The sequence below is a fragment of the Saccopteryx bilineata genome, chromosome 1 (genome assembly GCF_036850765.1).
Source record: "Saccopteryx bilineata isolate mSacBil1 chromosome 1, mSacBil1_pri_phased_curated, whole genome shotgun sequence".
NCBI lineage: Eukaryota > Metazoa > Chordata > Mammalia > Chiroptera > Emballonuridae > Saccopteryx > Saccopteryx bilineata.
In genome coordinates, this window is record NC_089490.1 from 386,955,750 (window position 1) to 386,979,778 (window position 24,029).

General features: G+C 37.9%; 1 protein-coding gene across 1 annotated transcript in view; it reads left to right on the forward strand.

Moving 5' to 3' along the window:
• Window positions 1-24,029, forward strand: part of HSD17B12 (hydroxysteroid 17-beta dehydrogenase 12) — a 158,050-nt gene that overhangs the window by 45,294 nt on the left and 88,727 nt on the right. The window contains exons 2-3 of the mRNA XM_066251322.1: window positions 9,509-9,555; window positions 13,533-13,608. Coding sequence (XP_066107419.1) covers window positions 9,509-9,555; window positions 13,533-13,608 — 123 coding nt within the window. The remainder of the gene's footprint in view (window positions 1-9,508; window positions 9,556-13,532; window positions 13,609-24,029) is intronic.

Below are 24,029 nucleotides of genomic sequence, written 5' to 3' on the forward strand. Positions count from 1 at the left end.
GAATTTGGGTCGTCTCCCCGTTGGCTATTATGGATAGTGCTGTTATAAACATTCCTGCCCAAGGTTCTGTGTGAATACCTGGTTTCAATTCTTTTAGCTAGTATGTGGGATTAGAAGGTCACATGGTGATTCTGTGTTTCTTTTTTGAGGAACTGCCAAACTGTTTGGTTCAGCGGCTGCACCATTTTAAATTCCCACCAGCAAGATACAGGGGCTCCAGTTTCCCCACGTCTTCACTAACACTTTTTGTTTTCCATTTTCATTTTTTAAAAATTACATTGTCTTTTCATTGTAGTTTTGATTTTCGTTTCCTTAATGGTATTGAACATTTTGCCATGTGCCTGTTGCCCATTTGTATATCTTCTTTAGATGAATATCTATGCAAATCCTTTGCCCATTTTAATCTTGGGTTGTCTGTCTGTTGTTGAGTTGTTGGAATTCTTTTTATATTCTGGATGTTGGACCCTTATTAGATATATGATTTTCAAATATTTTTTTCCCATTTTTTGGATTTTCTTTTCACTTTCCTGATACTGTATTATCCTTTTTTTTTTTTTAATAGAGACAGAGTCAGAAAGAAGGACAAATAGGGACAGACAGACAGGAAGGGAGAGAAATGAGAGGCATCAGTTCTCCATTGCAGCACCTTAGTTGTTCATTGATTGCTTTCTCATATGTGCCTTGACCGGGGGGCTGCAGCAGAGCGAGTGACCCCTTGCTCACTCCAGCAACCTTAGGCTCAAGCCAGTGACCTTGGGCTTCAAGCCAGCAACCTTTAGGCTCAAGCCCGTGACCATGGGGTCACGTGTATGATCCCACGCTCAAGCCAGCAACCCGGTGCTCAAGATGGATGAGCCTGCGCTGAAGCCAGCGACCTCAGGGTTTCAAACCTGGGTCCTCTGCGTCCCTGTCCAATGCTCTATTCACTGTGCCAGTGCCTCCGTTAGGCATTGATATTGTCCTTTAATGTAAAAAATTTTTTAGTTTTGATGAAATCCAACTTATTTTTTTGTTGTTGTTGCTTGTAGTTTTGGTGTCATAGCTAACGTTAGTTGCTTTTAAATTTTTCCTTTCTATACCCCTTCCACTTTCTAATACTCTTGTCTATTGCTAACATTTATTGATAGTTTACTATGTGCCAAGTCCCATGCTAAGTATATTATATACACTGCCCCATTTAATTCTCAAACAATCCTATATGGTGGGTACTATTATTAACATTTTTTAATTGAATTTTTATAATGATTATGGGACAGATAGTATTGTCTTCACTTTACAAAGAAAGGAACTGAGACAGTAGTGGTTAACTAGCTTCTGATAGATGGCAGAGTAAGCATTCGAACCTAGACCTGAACCTTGCTGGTCTCCTTTTAGGGTCCCTGTTCTTAACCACTTCCTGTCCTCTCTTTGTACTAAAGTAGCAGAAGCCCAAGGTCTTTTCATTATGGTTTCACTAGGCCTTCGATCCAGAAGGAGTATCTTGTTTGTCCCCAGCCAGAATTCCTACTCCCAGGAAGGCCCTTGCATGTTGTCCTCACATTTTGGCTCTTCCCAGAGTAAGTCACAAAGCAGTGTGAATCCACTGCATCACACTGAGGTGCTGCGCTGATCGCTTTTTAATTCTTATACAGGGGTTTGCATTTTTAAAGAGGATGTGATATTAACTGAAATGAATCATTTTTTGGAAAGGTTTTCAGTTAACCAAGTAAAGTGAAAAAATCAGGCAGAAGGAATTTTGGGGTTTTAGTGCCACCAGAAGGCATTACAAGTCCTTGCCTGGAAGTCGGCCCAGGGGATTAGCTGCCTTCCGTGGAAACGGCTTTTCCTATTTTCTTCCTTTTCTCTGTGCTGAACTTATAGGTTGCTTTTGAATGTTGTTCTGTTTTGCTTTTTTGTTCGTTAGTGTTTTAAGTGGCATGCTGTAGCAATCTGCAGTGGTTGGGTGGGTCAAGAGAAGAAGAGGGCAGGCGGAGAGGGCTGATCATTAGGGAACCACAGTGGACTGCGTGGGAGAAGGGGCCTCTCTTGGGGCAGCATAGTTGTATACGGGCATTTTCTTTTTGTAGTAATATACTGTGCTTGAAAAAAAAATGTGTAACTTTTCCCAAACCATGAGATTGTGGGAAATGCCCACAATATCTGGGTTTATTATGCACAATCTATTTTTCCCTCTAAAATTATATTTTATGTAAATATGATTAGAAGAACAAGTTACAGTAGTCTTTTCTTATTTTGCCTCACTTTCACTGATTATCCTGAATGAAAACGCAGGCAGTCGCTGCTGTGTTATTAACTTGCAGCCTGCACGCTTCCCTTTGTTCTTTGTTAGATATGAGCTGGCATGTGTTAGACTATGTTAAGCATTTGCTCTTCGGGACTTCAGTGGTTTCTAAATTCAGCACTGCTAAGCCGGTTCCCTGTTTGCTTGAATCAATCGAGACTGCTATTTTTAGCAACAAAAAGGAATTGAAATAGCAATTTTCTTTCCATGTAATAGATCCCCAAGTGGAATACTGATGCAAGCTCTCTGTCATTTTCTATTCGCCCCTCCCCCAAGAAGCACTCAGAGGAAAGGCAGCTGTCATGGTTTGCGGCAGTATTAATCTTTAATCAATCGAGTGTTTTCTGCATTCAGGTGTTCCGGGGGGATAAAAAGGGTCACGAGAAGGAAGCTGACTGGAATAACTAAGCTCTTATGCATGGGCTCTGCAGTCAAAATGTGGTGGGTAGTGGCAGGGAATAGACAGAAGGGCTAAAAATAGCGTGTTTGCTGCCAGTGTTCCTCTTGTCTATTTTTTGATGTTTGATTTTGATAAGGTTGATTGGGTACTTACTAAAAATATCTGTTCTTAGCAAGTTGAGGACAAAAAGAGTAGAATATTTTTAACCTATACGAATGAAAGTATTTTTGTTGACTGTATAAAATCTGGAAGCTGAGCCCTGGTCAGTTGCCAGTATTTTATATAATCTGTAACAAGCTAGACACTTTTGGATGCCAAGTTGGGATATTCTTTCTAGTTGTCAGTTTCCATCTTCCCAGAGGCTTGCAAATTTGAGTTCTGGTGTTATATTTATATATGAAGACATAAACCTTTTTAATTTCCTCTCCTCCCTTTTTTCCTCTACCTCAGTTCTGCCCCTGGCTATCATATGTACACCCACAACCCACAGGATTGTGGGTAGGTAATACCTGAGGCTGTTGGTTATGGGCGATACCTGTAGCATTTTTCTGTGTATTATTGAAAATTACCTTAATTTATCCACTTCATAGAAAACTGAAATCTGAGAACACCCAGTGTTCATTGAAGAAGCAAATCTTAATGACAAGAAAGTGAACTATCACTACTTTGGTAATTTGGAATGCCTTACTAAACCAGAATGGTTTGTCTTCCCTTCCCCCAAATATTTACTTACTTCCACCCTGGCACACTATGACTGAAACGGTTTTCTTTAACATTGAATATCATCTCTTTTCAAGATAGCCTCAGAAGCCTTTGAAAATGTATAGCTACAAATTTATAATGAAGTGAACTTTTCTCTGTTAATTTTTTTTAAACTTTACTTTAGATCACTGATTCTTGATATTGAGAGGGGTTGAAGAGCCTATTGGGTTGTATACAGTGGATGATTGGGCATTGTTTCTAAAAAAAAAAAAAGGTGAATAAGCCCCATAGGGGGCTTGCCGGGTGGGTCCCAGTTGGGGTGCATGTGGGAGTCTGTTTCTCCGCCTTCCCGCTTCTCACTTAAGAAAAATTATTTGAAAACAAAAGAGTGAATAAAGCAGTGGCTAATGAAATAAGAGGCTAGTTTTGTACTCATAATCTTTTATTCATCCAGCAAAACCTCATTAATCATCTGCTTTTGCCAGATACTGTACTAGCAGTTAGACTATGGTGTGAAAATAAATAACAGAAACCTTATTTTAAATGGATTAAGGAGGCCTGAAGGAGAAGCTCTCAGGCCCTACCACTCCACCTCAATCATACACATACACCCTAACAGAAAGAAGCAATAATTACAGACCCAAGGGGAAAAGGTATATCTTTTATTTCCAACAAGATCTGTCTCTTACTTTATTACCCCAGTAAATGTTTGGAAGATTTTCTCCTTGTCTAGCAACAAGCCCAGCCAATGGGAAGGAACCCTTGCAATGCAGCCAATGGGAAGCCATCACCATCCTGGACTCTTAATTTTCTTGTGGAATTTCATTCAAAACACCTCCTCCTAACTTCTTTCTTTTTCTCTGTAAAGTAACTCTCCTTTGTTTGCTGGACTTGCCTGTAGTTTTTGCTGTAGTGTGATTGCCCCAAATTGCAATTCTCTTATTCTTGAATAAGTCTGTCTTTACTGGTAAAAATAACTTTTTTTTTTAACGTCAACAGTGGTGACTGCGACCCTTATGGAAACCTATATGATGAATGCCATTAAGTGGAAATACAATGGGGACATAGAGTTGAGATCCTGTTAGTCTTACTGGTTAAGGAAGGCGTAATGGGAGAGAAGATACTTTACTGAGGAACTCAAGGGTGGGAGGGAGACATTGGTTGGAGTGTATTGGAAATTGGCAGCAGAGAGAACAGCATTCATAAAGAGAGAGCATATTACCAGAGGAACTAGAAAAATTTCAGCATGATCAGTGCAGTGAATATTCAGAGGAAAATGATGGGAGTTTAAGACCTTGTAATGAATGGAAAACCTTGTGAAGAATAAGGGCAGTGGGAAGCCATTGGCAAGTTTTAGGCAGAGAAGTGATGTCAGTTTTGTCCTTTGGCCACAGTGTGGAGAATGAGTTGGAGAGGAATAAGAATGGGAACAGGTGAATGAGTGAGAACGCAGTCGTTTCTGTGGGAGACAAACGATGGTAGCCCCAGGTGGTGACAGCGAGGAGCAGTGAATGGCGAAAGTTTTAAGTTTTATGTAGTTGGCAATAGTGAAACATTGTCACTTTTTGACAGGAGAATGAGATCATAGAGGTATTTCTGAAAGATAATACATGCTGTCTGTATAAATAACATGAATTGAGTGAGGAGGGACCAAAAGGTCACTGTACAAGTCCTTGTGTTTTGGGTGATAGATTAGATTGGGGTGATAGCTATTGTGAGAATTAACTGGGGAATATCATTGAAATACCTTGAGTAGGTATTCTTATAATGCTGTGAATACTAAATATTTTGCTTTAATAATTTACTTTACAGACAACTTACTCTTACTTTTCTGGGCCTATCATAGTGGTTTTTAACAATACAGAATTTTATTTTTACCCAGTTTAAAGAAGACTAGAATTTTTGTGTATGTCTGATTCTCTATGGTAGGCAATAAAAAACAAAATGATTAGTTCTTTAAAAGTGGAACGGTAATTCCGTAGAGTCATCAGGAACCTTGATTCAATGAGTATGTTCCTTCATCTGAGCCCATGGCGTCTAGCTGCAGCTAGAAGGAGAGCAGAAAGTGCCTCTCCCTCCTGAGTCCGCTTCCTGTAAGCAGCCTTTCTCCAGGTCCCTCACAATGCTGCTTGCACATTATTTCTAGCATTTATCACATGGCCATGCCTCGCTGCGAGGGAGGTTGGAAAAAAGAGTTTGTATTCCAAGACACGGTTGCTGCAAAGAAGGAAAAGAGAATGGATATTTAGGGAGACAGTAGGCTCTGGCCTAGATGTGCATATAACATTCAAAGGATGGTCCCTTAGGTTATTTTTGTACATTTCATCTTGTCTCAGTGTGGCTGTGACTGCTTAATTTCTTCACTTTAAAAAACCACACAAAACAGGCACTACTTCTAATTTGGATGCTTTGGGAGCTGGTCTTTGTTTCATTTGGTTTTCATTGAGGATGAGCACTTTCTTATTAAGGGATTTTTAAGACCCTAATCAGGGAAATCTGAAATTGCCATCGATTCACTGCTGTATTCATATAGGATTTGTAGAGAATAAACCGAATAATCTAGGCACAAAAGCTCTGTAAATAGATAGATGAGTGACAGATAGGTTAGGAGAGTGTAAGGTACTGTACTTGTAAAGTGAACATCTTGGAGAAACCAGGTTCTTAGGGAGAAGTCTAAGTATTGTGTGGGTGGTCGTCTGTAATACTAAGTGCTGGGTATCTTCAGTGCATTCGGCAAATGTCTACTGAGCACTTGCCTGTGCATATCACATAATGCGGAGCCCGGAATCTGATAGGAAAATTAAGACATATATGTGTAAGGAAATCCAGTTCAAAGTAGAGAGTCCTAAGTGCCAGAAGAGAAGTGCATGTCAGGAGCCGTGGGATTTTACAGAGTAGAGAACGGTTTTCTTTTGTTTGAAGTGCTGGAAGAGTGGAGTTGTGGAGCCTGACGGAGGCTTTGAAGGAAGAGGCGAGGAGCTGAAGTTCTAGGGATCTGGGAGAGAGCAACAAAGTTTATCACAAAGAGGAGGAAATGGAGAGAATTGGAAATATTAGAAAATGTTTATCCTTCACATGTGAAACAGTGAGTCAGTAATAGGAATGTAGTGTAAAATTTGAGTCCCCATATACTCCTTGGCTACTACAGAATACTCGGGAGATGAAAAGTTACAGAAATATGCAATTGGATTGATCATGAGGTTGGAGGAACTTCCATATGATGCTTAGTTTATATGGGTTCTACAGTAAATGTTTAAATCCAAGAGTCAATCATGTTTCTTACAAATACAACCACAATGATAAAAATCACATGAGTTACCTTTGGAAGATGCTACAGACAAATTTATTTTGAAAACTGGTAAACAAAGGAAAGAAATCCCCCAAATATTTGTCTTGTATTCCCATGTAAACTCTGTATCGTTGTAACCAAATAACTAATGAGTCATTTCTCTATGGAAATATTCCAGCTAATAAATGAAGATGGAACGGTAGAATTTAAATATCACCATTTTGCAATCTCTAATGAGGTAATATGTCATCAACGCTGCTAATAAAGCAAAAGGAAAGATAACGAGAAATATGTCTCCTGGTGCAAATATGCAATATTACTTATAAAGTATTCTTATCAAAACCCGAATTTGTTCAAGCATCTATAGCCAACCACGAGGGAACTGAAGGACTTGTTAAATGACATCAAGGGAACGCAATCAGCAAATGCCAGGCAGGGAAAGTATAAACATATGACCCAGTGTGTTCAACAAATAAGGAGGGGATAGTGGAAAGGAGGAAGTAGTGGGAGGGGAGAGAGAGAGATGGAGATTAAGTAGATAAATCAACACAGATAGAACCTATTGATTAAAAGAGAATAGATATTAACCAATTTTAGGTACAGAATTTACTGAATCCAGATTCAACCAAATTATTAGAAGTTTTTTTGAAAATTGGAGAAATTTCTGTACTGACTTGATATTTGATGTCAAGGAATTATTATTTACATTTTAGGAATGTTAATGATATTGTTATTTTTAATAGCATACCTACAGAAATACTTTTGAATGAAGTGATGTGTTGTTTGAGATTCATTTCAAAACAGTTTGAGGTGGGAGGACGCTGGTGGGGATGTACAGAAAGCAAGAGAAAGCTCAGGTGGATGATAGTTTAAGCTGGGTCATGGGTGCATGGGAGTTTGTTATACTGTTCTCTTTATTTTTGGATATGTTTGACTTTTTTTTTTTTTAATTCTAAAAAGTATTTGAAACTGGAAAGATGAAGGCCAAGCAGGAACATGATGAAAATCTATGACCTTTAACATTATTTTTAAGCAGGAGAGAGAGAGGGAGTGGGAGAGAGGCAGGAAGGGGGAGAGATGAGAAGCATCAACCCATAGCTGCATCACTTCATTTGTTCACTGATTGGTTCTTATATGTGCCTTAATGGAGGTGGAGAGAGGGCAGCTCAGGCTGAACCCAGTGACCCCGTGCTCAAGCCAGTGACCCTTGGGCTCAAGCCAGTGACCCCATGCTCAAGCCAGTGACCCCATGCTCAAGCCAGTGACCCCGTGCTCAAGCCAGTGACCCTTGGGCTCAAGCCAGTGACCCCGTGCTTAAGCCAGTGACCCTTGGGCTCAAGCCAGTGACCCTTGGGCTCAAGCCAGTGACCCCATGCTCAAGCCAGTGACCCCGTGCTCAAGCCAGTGACCCCGTGCTCAAGCCAGTGACCCTTGGGCTCAAGCCAGTGACCCTTGGGCTCAAGCCAGCCACTTTGGAATCATGTCGATTACCCTGTGCTCAAGCTGGTTAACCGACGCTCAAGCCAGTGACTTTGGGGTTTTGAACCTGGGCCCTCAACATCCCAGGTCAATTCTCTATCCACTGCACCACCACTGCTCAGGCCATGATGAAAATCTAAGATTATGAACAGCATAGCTAGGAAGAATTGGGTGTGTTTGATATATTTCTGATTAGTAAAAATAGGGGCTATCTTGTGTAATTTGAAAGAAGTGGTTTTAGGACAAATACAAGAAAATCCTACTGTATACCATTACTTGTTTTCCATAATCTACAAATGGTTTGGAAACACTCATAGAGAAGTCTGAGGAGCATCCCTAACCTTTCGGAGCAGACAGCTGTGCTCTGAATCTGTAACACACATGATCTCAGTGTTTCAGAGATCAGGTGCAGTGCTGTAGCCTGACCCATTATAACTATCAAATGTTTCTGCTGCCTGTTTTGAACTTATAAGAGGAATATACTTCTCCATGGAAGAAATAGATGTTAATCAATTTTTTAATGCCTATAATTTTCAGAAGTGAGTTTATTGAGGTATAACAGGTATAGTAAGTGTGTACCTAAGTGTATACGGCTCAATGAATTTATACATGCGCACACACGTGCAAATCAAGATAGAAAGTTGTCCCTTTACCTGAAGTTTCCCCTTAATGCCCCCTCCCTGTCATCTGCCTTACCCAGAGGTAACCAATATTCTGAGTTCTGTCATCATAGATTATATTTTGTCTCTTCTTTTTTTTTTTTTTTACCTTCATAAATGGAATTATAACAGCTTGGACACTTTTATTTCAGACTTTTTCATTCAACATAATGTCTAAGATATGTTGATGTTTACCTGTATCAGTAGGGTTTTCTATTTACTACTATCTAGTATTCCATTGTATGAATACACTTCAATTTACTTATTCTCCTGTAGCTTGCTATTTGGCCATGTTTACCTACTACGCATGAATAAAGCTACCATGGACATTCTTACCTCTTGGGGATTGCTAGGTCATAGGGTAGGTATATGGTTAATTCTGGACATAATGCCAAATAGTTTTTCCCAAATGTTTGCCTTTGGAAATACAGTGCCACCAGTAGTGTGTGGAAGTCCCAGTTGCTTCATATCCTTGGCAAGACTTGGTATTGCAGTCTTTTATTGAACAGTTTTAGCCATTATGGGTTTTCAGTCCTAAATTTGAACCACTGGTATTGCTCCTGGTGGTTCAAATCGCCATCAACGTATAACACAGGTCCTCTTGTGTCTGATTGGGGAACCCTAACCAATCAATTCTTCTGTGATCGGTTCTTCATTGCAGTTCTTAAACTAAACTATTCCTTTTTCTCTTTTCCCAGTTGTCACAGGTAGTACTGATGGGATTGGAAAGTCATATGCAGAAGAGGTAGGTCATTTTCAAGACCTTTCGTTTTGGAATTAAAAATACAAAATCAAAATGAATATAAAACTTTCCATCCTGGTAAGTTATAATTGTGGAAATTTCAGTGTAATTTTATTTTATGTTGTGTAAGTATGAACAATCCTTGACATCTACTTATTTGTTTAAATTTTATTTTTTCAATTACAGTTGACATTTAACATAGTCATTTTAGGGGTGCAGCATAGTGGTTATACAATTATATATATATTTTCCAAAGGGATTTCTCTAAAAATTCCAGGACCTATCTGGTACCACACATAGTTAATACAATATTATTGACAATATTCCCTGTGACTATTTTGGAATTACCCATTTGTATTTCTTAATCCCTTCCTCTTTTCCACCCAGCCTCCCAACCCCCTCCCGTCTGGCAGCCCTCAGTTTGTTCTCTGTGTCTATGAGTCTGTTTATGTTTTGCTTGTATAATTTTGTTTTTAGAGTCCTTATGTAAGTGAAGTCATATGGTATTGTTTTTCTCTGTCTGACTTATTTCACTAGCATAATACTCTTTAGGTCTATCCATACTCTTGTAAATAGTAAGATTGTGTTCTTTTTTATGCCTAAATACTGTTCCATTGTATATATTTACCACATCTTTTTTTATCTACTCATTTATTGATGGGCACTTGGATTGCTCCCATATCTTGGCTATTGTAAATATTATACTGCAATGAACATAGGGGTCTGTATATATTTTTGAATTAGTGCTTTGGAGTTAATCAGATATCGTATATACCCAGAAGAGGAGTTCCGGTTATAAGGTCACTATTTGAGGAACCTCCATTCTGGTTTCCACAGTGGCTGCACCACTCTGCAGGCCCACCAAAAGTGCATGAAGGTTCTCCTCTCTCCACGTCCTCACCAGCACTTATGTTTGCTGATTTACTGATGAGCGCCTTTCTGACAGCTGTGAGGTGCTATCTCATTGTGGTTACATTTCTGTAATGATTAGTGATGTTGAGTGTCTTTACATGTTCCTTGGCCATTTGTATGTCCTCTTTTGTTTTCCCAGTTTTTTTTTTTATTTTGAATATCAAAACTATAGAAAAAGAAGAATATAATGAATACCCATATACCCTTCACCAGGATTCATGAATTATTAACATTGGCCACATTTAATTTTCTTTCTTTTAATTATAATTTTTCTGGACAGTCTGTGAATTACAGACATGAATCATTCAATTCAACCCTAAATATTTCAGCCTGAATTTTCTAAGACCTAGCACATTGAGCCCCATAACCACAATACAGTGGTAATACATAGAGAATTTAACTTGCTGCTGTACTGATTATATAGCATACAGCCCATATACTAATTTCTCAATTGTCCCACTAACCTTCCTTCTAGCTCTTTGATTCCACACTAGTTAAGGCTTAGGTATTGCATTTAGGTGTCATTTCTCTCCACTCAAAAGTTCCTTAGCCTGTTTTTGTTCCTTTGTTGTCGTTGTTGTTGTTTTCACAGTGGCATTTTTGAAAAATCCAAGCCAGTTGTGTTGTGAAAGGTTTCTAAATTTGGATTTGTCTGATGGTTTCCTCATGATAAATTCGGGTTAAGCCTTTTTTTTTTTTTTTTTTTTAAGCAGGAATGCTACACAGGTGCTAGTGTGCCCTGGCTTTATCTTATCAGGAGGTACTTCGGCAGTCCTCTTATTTTGTTATTGATTGTGATGTGATACATCATTTATGAAAATGCTGCCCGCCATGATTCCCCATTATAACGGCATCGTTCCTCTTTGTAATTAATAAGAAATATGTGGGGTAGTACTTTGAGCTTGTATGAATATCTCATTTCCCAACAGATTTTCACCTAATTGTTTTTAACATCCACTAAAGTTTTTTGCCTAAATTAGTCATTACTGTGGTGGTTTAAAAATGGTGATTTTCTAATCAGATCATTCCTCTACACTTATTAGATGCGGTTTTTCTATAAATAAAAGCTTTCCTTTATCCTTCCTTCCCTGTTAATTAAAAAACCCCAAAGAACTCTGTTTGGACTCATGAGTTTTTTAGTGGTTTTACAGCAGAGTAATTTACCAAATTATTACCAATGTTTGTTATTTTTATTAAAAAATGTTCTATATCTTCTCATTTGCAATACCATTTATTACTTAATAAAAAACAACTTTAGGATTTAAGACTGTAATATTGGTTTAGTAAATCACTAATGGTTCATAGCAGCTAATTTATTGCTCATTTATATACTATCTGGAATAGTTCACTAAAAAGTTTTGTGTATATTAGTGTTTTTCCTCTGCGTCTGTCTTTATGTGTCTCTGGAGTAGGAAGCACATTCGTGTAAACCTTATTCATTCTGTGGCACTTACACAGTGCTAGGTGTGTACGAAGATGGTGCTCCTCAGGAAATTCTTTGTCAATTTTTCCAATAAACTATCTTAGTTTGCCTTTGTTGTCCATAAAGTATAATGCTTAAATAAAAAATTTTAAATTGATTCTAGTTTTAGGAATTCCTAACATTTTAGCTATAGTTTTCTTTGCCAGTCTTGTACAGTCTGAATAAAAGCTTTTTAAAAGTTAATTTTTACAACAAGAATCCATAAAAGAGTAGTGTCCTTAACATGTTCACCAAGTCCAAGTTGGCCCCAACACCATGCCAAATCCCTGCGAATGCAACCCAACCCCAGTTCAGTCCGTTAGGAGCTATCACAAGGAGCAGGAGTCCAGAAAAAGTCCACATCCAGGAAAAGTCCGCATGGCACTGGAATTGTTGTCACAATTCTATATCTTATTGTATTGGCCAAGAGTTTGCTTAAAGGCTTTAGTCACAGTAAAAAAAAAAAAAATAAAAAAAAAAAAAATATATATATATATATATTTTTTATATATATATATTTTTATATTTTTTTATATATATAAATAAATATATATATATATATATATTTTTTTTTTTTTTTTTTTTTTTTTTGCCGGATAAAGAAGATGTGGTATATATACACTATGGTATACTACTCAGCCATAAGAAATGATGACATCGGATCATCTACAACAAAATGGTGGGATCTTGATAACATTATACGGAGTGAAATAAGTAAATCAGAAAAAGCCAAGAACTGCATGATTTCATACATTGATGGGACATAAAAACAAGACTAAGAGACATGGACAAGAGTGTGGTGGTTATGGAGGGGGGACACGGAGAAAACTAGATAGAAGGTGATGGAGAACAATCTGACTTTGGGTGATGGGTATGCAACATAATTGAATGACAAGATAACCTGGACATGTTTTCTTTGAATATATGTACCCTGATTTATTGATGTCACCCCATTAAAATTAATAAAAATTTATGTATTAAAGAAAAGACATAGGGGAAGCTTAAGTTCATTTTATTCAATATAAGAAGCAAGTCTGAAAAGGATACGCACTGGAGTAGTCCAACTAGATGACCTTCTGGAAAAGTCAAAATGTGTGGAGACAGTAAACAGATCAGGGGTTGCCAGGGGCTGAGGATAGATGAATAGGCAGAACAGAGGATTTCTAGGGCAGTGGAAGTACTCTGCGTGATAGACGCTCTAATGATGGAATGTACCTCATCAAGAATGAACCCAAATGTAAACTGGAAACTTGGGGTGATAACGATGTGTCAGGGCAGGTAAAAAAAGAAAAAAGTTAATTTTTAAATGATAGAAGCGATAAATAATTGTGATTTTTAAAAACTCAAACAGTATAGATGGCTACACAATGAAAAAGTAACAGAAGCCCTTCTAAAACCCTCTGCCATTTATACATCAGCTTGTGCGAAAGGGAACCCTTTTGTACAAAGTCTTCATTTCGGATCGCCCATTCGTTACACTTGCATTTATTTGTTTTGTTTTCATTTTTTAATTTGGCTTTTCTTAAAATGAGGCTATTTCTAACTTCTGTTTTCAAATGAGATGCACAGCTGTGATTCAACCATGTGTTGTCTCTTATTGTTTCAGTTAGCGAAGCGTGGAATGAAGGTTGTCCTTATCAGCAGGTCACAGGATAAACTGAACCAGGTTTCCAGTGAAATAAGTAAGTTCTCACATCCGCCTCCCCTTCCCACCCCTCCCTCGTCTTTAGTAAATGAATACAAAACCTTCTTTTTCATTCTGCTAACAGGCTGTTTAAAAATGGATCATCAATTTTTTCAAATTAATATAGGGCTATAGCAATGTGCTTAGAATGCCTTTTACTGACTCATTTACTTTGTCAGGAATGAAATTCTCTGATTATTTTATCATGTTCTACTTAAACATTTTTTCTTGCTTCATTTCCACATTCTTGTGTTTTTAGCTCTTTGACTTTATTGTCTCTTTTTTTTATACTTTTTTTTTTTACTTTTATTAATTTTTAGAGAGGAGAGAGAATAAGAGAGAGAGAGAGAGAGAGAGAGAGAAAGAAGGGGGAGGGAGGAGCAGGAAGCATCAACTCCCATATGTGCCTTGACCAGGCAAGCCCAGGGTTTTGAACCGGCAACCTCAGCATTCCAGGTTGACGCTTTATCCACTGCGCCACCACAGGTCAGGCCAACTTTATTGTCTCTAAATAGCGTATTTCATATGATTGAGGAAAAATACAAAAGGTTAGCACATATACATGTGACGGGAGCAACTTTCTTCTTAGTCAGCTATGCTTGAGACCTGAATTACATCATACTGTGGCAAAGACTTTTTAGACTTAAATCTAACTAATCACCCAGGCAGCTAAACCAGTCCTATCTGCATCCCTTGTAAACTTCCTGACTGACATTCCCAGGATGAGGGCTGGCTGGTGGGCTTCTCAGGAGGATGCCTTGTACACCCACAAGTCAAATTGTGTATTTATTAAGAGTCAGTAGTGTTTGTTCCCAAACTCACTCACGCGGGGTGCGTTTGTTATTAAATATTCTGTAAACTAATACAATCTTGGTGTAAAAAAGGGGAGTTATTTCTACAAAAACTAAGTTGAATGCTTTGGAAAAAAGTGAGGAAAGTAAGTTCTTTCAGAAATTGGGTGTGGAATTAAGGGCTAACAAAACAAGTATAAAATACAGGAAAAATGATAAAAAGTAAGAAGAAATTTGCTCTCTGAGTATTTTATACATGTTGAAGCATTTGCCTCCTTTAAAATGACTGAAAGTGCCATATAAGTGAGGCATTGTGGGCGTGGTTTATGCAGGAAAGCCTGGATCCCAGTCAGCAGATCTGAACTGGAAGGTAGGCCTGGCCACGTGGAGGACTGGTGAATGAATTATATACTTACTCATGATTTAAATGCAAATAAAATGGTTACAATATGTATTTATCTTTATTTAGGATTCTTTGCTTTACCTGTCTTCTCTAAGTAACCAACTAACTGCCCCAATTCTTTGAGAAGAGGGGGTTTCTACTATATTTGATTATTTTTCCCACCGTTATTGAGACATAATTGACATATAAAGTTAAGTAAGTTTAAATATACAATGTACTGTGATTTATATTAAGATTGCCACCTGCCACCAACATTTATGTATGTAGTTCCTTATTATCTTTTTTGTCCCCTCACATGATCCTTCTAGCATCCTTGTGAGGTATATTTCTTTCCAGACCATCGCTCGTCCTACTGGACAGATTGTATATGGATGCACTGCATTTTTAGATGAAAACAATCTTTATAGATTCCTAAGATTAAGTGTGTTAATTTTTCTTTACCCTGCTGAGAGCATGGATCTTTACAAAGGTGAGCACGTGGTATATAGATAAAGAAGAAGTCTTCGGCATTTAAGGATTTTAACTTGCAAGGTTTCAACTATGTAAATGCCATCCTGAAGGTCCAGGACATACTGTATTTTGCAATTTTGCTGAGGTGTGAATTTGAATTAAGCTGCTGTGACACTAATAAGCCTCAGGGAGTAGGTGGACTCAGCATATAGCCTGGATTTCAGTACTGTTTCTTTCTTAATTACTTGTAGTCATGTGTAGAAGTCTTCTTGCGATAAAATGTGCTGTTTGCGTGTGTGTGTGTGTGTGTGTGTGTGTAAAATTGGCTGCTAATGAAAGCATCTAGTAGTTTGCCAAAAGTAAAGGTTCCTACGCAGAAAATAGAAGCTTTTGATTAAATGGAACATTGTGTTTTGAAATGCTGTGATATGAATGAATCCACCATCTGCTTGATAGGGAAACAAGAAAAGCTACCTCATGACACTCTTTCAGCAAGTGTTCGAGCCTGCACAAGAATTGCTTATCAAGTCAGAAGATACACTTCAATGATAGTTGAGAATTTGGTTAGCTTGTGGTGTGAGGTGACACGTGACTGGGGCAGAAGTGTGACTGGAGTAAGACAGGAACCTGTTCAGACATTTTCGTGATGGACTAGACAGTGGAGGCACTGAATCGACCTTTATTATAAGGAAAGGTTTTTGGTTGTTTGGGGGGTTTTTGGTTGAAATTTTGAAAAATATTTTTCTGGAAATAATATAAATTTGATGAAAGAGGTGGTATCAGCAGACCAGTTCATTCATTCTAAGCTGAAGAAATATATGGAAGGAGGTTTATAAATTTGTTTATAAATTTCAGACATAAATCATCCCTTTGGGAGGATAATGTTTCCATGAACATGTCTATTCCGGGAGAAGCAAGGACCAGAATGTAATGTTGACAAAGACAGATTAACTCTGTTTCTGCCTTCAGCACCTCTTTATGGAGGGCCTGTGTACCAGGTACAGTGCTAGGTAGCTGGATACAGTGGTGAAAAACAGAGATGCAGGCCTCACTCTCATGGAATTATGTGCTGGTGGAGGAGACGGGGAAGCAAATAGTTCAAAAAACAAAAAAAAAACCCAGACAAATAAATAATTGCCATTTCTATAAAGGAAATAAAGCAGGAGCTAAAGAGAGAAAATGGAGAGATTTTTATTTTGTAACAAAACAATGAATTGTATGACTGGCAGGGTATCCCAGGACCAGGCTAGTAACCTCTTGCTCTTATAATTATACTCTAGTCATGAAGCTGGAGCCTTAGTGAAGGGGGCACCCACTGGGCCCGCTTGGGGGATAGTGGCGGAGGGGTTGTGTGCACAAGTTGCGTGTGGTAAGTCCACTGCACATTCTTGTTTCCTGAAGCTCTTGGATCCCTGCTTCTGCACTTTGCCAGGCAGGTTAGGACCTCCCAACTGTATTAAATGGAGGCTATTATGGTGTCCAAGTATTAGTCAGCCAACCAAGTTAACTCTTAGAGCCCCTTCCAGTTGTATAAGCTAGCCATTAAATCCTAAAACTCTGGTGACTCATATAAAATAAAGTGGCCCAATCTAGTGTTATAACCTATTTTCCTTGGTCTAATACTCTTAGAATCCATTGTCACACAGATGTCCCAGGTTCTTGCCAATACAAAATGGTAAAGTTTTGCAATTTTTTTGTGTGTGTGATTTGTGGATCAGACTTTGTACTCGTTTCCCAGAGAATGTTGTGGTGTAACCCTGTTATGGATGGTCGTAGGGCCCTGTTATGGGTGGTAGTAGGGATGGTCTGGTTGGTTTTGAGAAGAGGACTTCTCTTGCAAGAAAACCACCCTTAGAGTTAGGGTGAGGTTATTTCAAGTGCTTGAAGCCAGGGAGAGCTAATCTCTTCAGACACAGGAGAGCAGGCTCTTTCTATTTCCACTGGCAAGGGAGGCTCAGAGTAGCTGAGGGGTTCAGGATTATCAGCTTCAGCTGAGTCCCCCCAGATATCCTTATCCCAAGTCTCAGGGTCTCCTTCTTTCTCATTCTGTGCTTTCACTCTCATACATGAAACATGGTGGAATTCGTACATGAAACACACATGAAATTCAACTTACACTGCAGTTCTGCAAGTGGCACAGTTACATCTGATGTTAGCTAGGAGAACTCTCGGTCTGTAAGACATAAAAATTTTTATTAGGGCTGCCATAGAATTACCTGCTTCTCTGATCAGAAATGTGAGCTGAAGGTTTAAAGACCCCCTTGTCACTTGCATTTGGTAAGTGCTCCCACGCATTCAGAAGCCCTGTCATACCACAGCCTCTGTACTTACTTCTGCCAAACTCCAATGTAGCAGCCACTTGGTTTCCTAAGGCACTTCTTTGGAAGATAATTCTTTATAAGCAGAAACCAGTGTTTATTTGATTAAGAGTGATGCTTCTGTTTCAGGGATCAAATCAAACCACTACAAAAGTCCTCCAAAGTCTATTTTTTGGGATCTCTCTCCTGACACCATTGTCTGTACCAGTCAGAGTTCAGTTAGGTAACACGTCTAGAAAGTCAGTTTAACTAGGCTAACTTGTCTCCTCTGGTCCAGCAAGTAATCTCACTCCAGTGGGTTAAACTCATTCCTCTGTCTTTCCTATCTGACTGAGAGAAGAAAAGAAGAAAGGAGGAGATTAGAAACAAAACTACTTTCCAACTTAAGAAAATAAGGGACTTCTTGGCTCTTCTCACTTCTAATTCTCCACTGTCTTGGGGATTCTGTGCCTTTAGAAGCAATTCTTTGTGAATATGAAGGACAGAGTACTCATAAAAGTTCTTCAGGAAAAAGTTAAAAGGATTATATATAATTTAGTAGGGAACTAAATGCTTTGCCATAAAGGAGTAAGTGTTTTTTTAGATTGACTTCTTTGATGAAATTATAGTTCTTTATAAGGGTCCCAGTCACCCACTGAATTAAGACAAGCTGAAAGTCATCAGACATATAATGAGCTTATTTTATTATCATTGTTACAGAATTATCAATATATTAAGTATTTTTGCCAATTTTGATTTGAATTCTGAGATGAGTTTTTACTGCAATAAAGCACAATCCAAAGGAGGTTGACTAGCTTTCCGAACAACTTACTGGTTTGTAGAATATGTATCAAGATGGTAATATTTAGTTATGTTATTATGTGGCAAATCTGAGTGCCTACAGTTCAAGCAGCTTCAATTAAAAAAAAACTTTTCTGTCTTTGATTATATTTTAATTATTTATTTTAAAAATATTTTTTTTATTGATTTGAGAGAGAGGAGAGGGAGAGAGACAAAAGAGGAAGGAGTGGAGAGCATCCACTTGGAGTAGTTGCTTCTCATATGTGTCCTGACCAGGCAAGCTCAGGGTTTCAAAATAGCAGCTTCGTCATTCCAGGTTGCTGCTTTATCCACTGCACCACCACAGGTCAGGCTCTGTCTTTGATTTTAAATAAGACCAAACATGTTTTCCTTTTTTGTATTTTATCTCAGGTGTAAAGATTTAGGATGGCCCTATAATCCCTTGACTTTCTCTTTTGAAATGTAAAACTTTTAGAAATGTAAATTTTACTTGTTTATAGTCAGTTTGTTCATAGAGGAATAGGGTAAGGTGAGAAATATCAGTTGGACTTTTTCAATTTTTACCTACGATCAAGTCAAATTTACCATGTGGATTTGACCAAATAAGTTTGTTCCACACTTTTCTGATTACTATCAGTATTGTTAGTGTAATGCTTTATTATTTTTAGCTTGTTTCATTTGCATGAAGACAATTAGTGAACACATAGAGACCTTTTTTGTTTTATATTTAATAAAACTAGAGCCACATGATGTTAGGATTAGAGAGTTAATCTTATGCGGTCCCTAGAGTAATATATATTTTTCTATTACTTCTGTGGTACCAGAAGAATTTTTATTGCCCTTAGAGTTCCCATGATCCAAGGTGAGGAACCAGAAACCATCCATTTGCCTCTACTGGTTTTGCCTGTAGGGTTATCCTCTTATTCCAAGATGCCCAGATTTGTCATTGTTCCTCTTCCAGAAAGTGACATGCTTTACCACCAATAAAGCTGAGACTCTGCAAGCCATCGAGGTGCCAGGAGTTTCCTGGAAGGCCTTTGGAACGGTTTCCACAGAATGGAGTGTGATCCTGTTCTTCCGAGCGGCTTGTCATGCCTAATTAAATGAGATTTACTGTTAAATGAAACATCTCTGGCATGGTCATGGTTACAAATTTGTTTTCTCTAATTATATCCTGATAGGGAGAGGGATAGATTCTTACCGAGCATCTGCAAATAATTGCATTGTCATGTAAAGTAAAAGAACTCAGTGAAGACATGTTATATAATATGTGACTGTTGTTCTGATTAGTTTTGCAGACATGACCAATCAATATGTTGTATTTTGTACACAAATATCATCTCTAAATTGATGTATTGATATATTAATTCATGTTTTAGTTACTTTTGCTGTGTAACAAACTTCCCCAAACTTATCAATGTCAAATAACAATAATTTTAGATGCTCATAAATTTTGCCGGTCAGCATTTTTGCCAGGACTCGGGAACATTCCTTTTGCTCCTCATGGCATTACAAAGGTCACTCCCTTACTGGTACTCAGTGGATGGACAGTCTGGTCTGGAAGATCTAAGATGGCTTCTCTCACAGGCTAGTGCCATGGTGGGAAAGACAGGAGAGCTGGAACTGGGGTAGCCTCTCTAGCAGTTGGACTTCCTAATGCTTCCTAAATGCTAACTATCTACTCTCAGAGCGAGTGTTCCAAGAGAACCAGGCAGAAGCTGATTCGTTTTTGTGACCTACTCACAGAATTTGTCTAGTCTTACTTTTGCCGTACTCTGTTGGTTAAAGCAGTCATGAGCCTGCCCAGATTCAAGGAGAGAGGAAAAGACTCCACCTCTGGATCGGGGAGTGGGTTGGTAACTGTGAAGAATGTGTGGGAAGGGAGATATTTTTTGAAAATAAAATCTGGATTTGGAAAGTGCAATCTGCCATAGTTTATAAGCTATATTAAGCTTTCCCAGAGAATATTTTTTCTTGAATTCAGTGGGATTAGTAGGAACAACATACCGTTCAAAGAGTGTATCATTCTAATTTGCTCAACTATAGCCAGACACAATGGGGGTTAGTAAAAAATTAAAACGAAAGAAAAGATGTTTTTGCAAAACCACTATTATATTGTCCTCATTGGTCCTATTTAGTTTTGGAAAATTAAATCTTGTCCCATTGGGTCTTGGGTCAGCAGCACGCTGTTACAGTGTCTGATTGTCAGAGCACTGTAAATTCAGTCTGTTTGCTGTTCAGTTGCCAGATAGTCTACTTTTGGGGACAGTGCTGAGTTACACTGGGAAGGATTCTCTGCAGCATTAGTAATAGCCAGGAGTACTGAGACAGGCCTACACTCAGGCTATTATTTGGTGGATGTTTCTTCCCGAAGACTCAATTTTCTGATTTATTTCTGAGGCCTTTTGGCAAGCTTGGAGGAAAAGTAGGGACCACCTGTTAATAAGACTGATGGTCTCTGGTTAATTTATTACAGTAATTAACAATGTCAAAATGGAATCCCCTGTTGGGATATAATATAGAGCTAATTAATGATCTAGTTGTTATCCTGAGGGCATCAGCCTTATGACGGACACTTAAGGCATTGATAAATCTCCAGGGACTTCTATAGAGTGTATTTTAAAATTGCCATCAATTAACAAGAGTATTTTGTACTTAAGAGACATAATCTGAAAACTCATTTTGTTCACATTGTTGTGCCAGTCTTTGCTCATAAAATCATGAATCATGAATATGTTTCTGTTGACTCTGAAAAATATGCAGATGTTGAACCATATTCATTTATAACTATAGCTTGGTTTCTCTATATTAGGCCAGCTCTCATAAGAGAATTAAAGATTTGAAAATATGCTATAGATCTAGTTCTTCCTACTATTTTCCTGGCTCAGTAGTGCTACAAGTGGCTATCTGGGACATACCAGTGATAGTTTGGATGTAAAATATATTTTAACAATTTTAGTATTCTTAATTTGGGCCCCAAATTTGTGAAGGCTGTATTACAAAGAGTTGCCAGGGGACTAGTGATTACAAGAAAATATAAGCATAAGTCATAGGTGCCCAGGACAAAAAATGATTACAGTCTTGGTTTAGCATGACAGTAATTAAAGTAAAGCATAGCTACATGAAGGAATAATTATTAGGAAATTAGGTTTTTTTCAGAAACAAGAAACTTGTTAAAAATGACTCAAGGACATTACAAATGTCAACACAAAAGCCCAAAAAGTTAACAGGCTGTTAGGAAGTGAGAGTGTTCTGGAGAGATAAGGAACCATTGATGGCCAGGCTGGATACCAAAGGCACAGAATAATTTTTATAGCTTTCTCATTAAGATTATGTTATCAAAGATCAATTTTCTACTGAATTACTGGTTTCAACCTATTTAATTCATAAGCTTTCTTTGTTAATTTTAATATATTTTATACATATATATACTAGATGACAAGTTAACACTTTTACTCGTAGCTCAAAATGTACTAACTTTATTTTCTGTTAAGATAATGTACATACCAAACTGAATTTATCATCTTAATTGGCGTTTTCTTTAGGAATTTAGTTTTTAGAAATTGTTCAGGTAACAAAAGATCCCTCATTATTTTACTCACTCTAATATTAGTATTAAATGAATTAAGAATCATCTTAAATGAATTAAGAATCATGGAAATAATATTTACATTGACATTGCAGAGCAATACAATTATTATTGATAGCAAGTTTGTCTGAGGTGACATTTGACAGTTTTACACAGTGGATGGTTTAGTAGAACCAATCCTTTTATAATATAAAGACATCCATTTTTAAAAGTTTAAATAGTTTTTGGGAGTGTAATAATATATCTAACTGGTAAAATCTATGTAGAAGAATTTAAAGTTCAAAGAATGAAATGTAACAGTGGCATTATATTTTATACATACACTTTTTTTTTTAATTAAGTGAGAGGCAGGAGATAGAGAAACAGACTCCCACATGAGCCCTGACTGGGATCCACCCAGCAAATCCTGTATGGGGCGATGCTCTCCCCATCTGGGGTGTTGCTTTGTTGTTTGTCAACTGAGCTATTTTAGTGCCTGAGGTGAGGCCATGGAGCCATCCTCAGCACCTGAGGCCAATTTGCTCGAACCATTTGAGCCATAACTGTGGGAGAGAGATGGGAGGTGGGGAGGTGGAGGTGGCGTAGCAAAGCAGATGGTCACTTCTCCTATGTGCCCTTACTGGGAACCAAACTCGGGACTTCCACACACCAGGCTGATGCTCTACTGCTGAATCAACCAGCCAAGGCCAACATATACCTATTTTTAAAATTAAAATGATCAGACCAAAATCTCATTAGCCCAAAGATTTGCATTAATTAGTTTCTGTACAACTTGGATTCTTATATAATTCTCTATTTATTTACCAAATACTAAAATATTTCAAAAGTTTCTATTAGAGCATTTAAAAAATGTTTATTGAATTTATTGAGGTGACATTGGTTAATAAAATTATATAGGTTTCAGTGTACAATTTTATGATAAATCATCTGTATATTATATTGTGTGTTCACCAACCCAAGTCAAGTCTCTTTCTATTACTATTTGTCCCCCCATTACTCTCTTCTGCCTCCCCTCAATTCCACTTCCCTCTGATAATCACCACATTGTTGTCTATGAGATTTTATTTATTTTTTCTTAATCCTTTCACCTTTTTCATCCAGTCCCCCAACCCCGTTCCCATCTGACAGCTGTCAGTCTGTTCTCTGTATCTGAGTCTGTTTCTATTTTGTTTAATTTGTTCATTAGATTCCACATATAAGTGAAATCATATGGTATTTGTCTTTCTCTGACTGGCTTATTTCACTTAGCATAATGCTTTCCAGGCCCGTCCATGCTATGACAAAAGGTAAGATTTCCTTCTTATTAATGGCCAAGTAGTACTCCATTGTGTAAATGTATCATGGTTTCTTTATCCACTCATCTACTGATGGGCACTTGGGCTGCTTTCAAATCTCAGCTATTATAAATAGTGCTGCAGTGAACATAGGGTGAACATATTCTTTTGAGTTAGTGTTTTGGGATTCTTTGGATATATTCCCAGAAGTAGAATCGCTGGGTCATGAAACAGTTCCATTTAAATCTTTTGAGATCACTTTATACTGCTTTCCACAGTGGCTGCACCAATCCACATTCTCACCAACAGTACATGAGGGTTCCCTTTTCTCCACATTTTCACCAACAATTGTTTAATTTTGTTTTTTTTATTGATGATGGCCATTCTGACAGGTATGATGTGATATCTCACTGTTTATTTTGTTGTTGTTGGTGTTGTTTTTGATTTTCTTTTTTAGAGAGAGAGAGAGAGTGAGAAGGGGAGAGGAGCAGGAAGCATCAACTCACAGTTGCTTCTTGTATGTGCCTTGGCCGGGCAAACCCAGGGTTTCGAACTGGCAACCTCAGCATTCCAGGTTGATGCTTTATCTACTGAGTCACCACATGGTCAGGCATATTTCACTGGTTTTAATTTGCATTTTTCTGATGATTAGAGATGTTGAGCATCTTTTCATGTGTTGATTAGCCATCTATATGAGAAGTGTCTATTCAGGTCTTCTGCCCATTTTTTAATTGTATTGTTTTTTTCATGTTGAATTATATGTGTTCTTTATAAATTTTGGATATTAATCGCTTAATCAGATGTGTCACTGGCA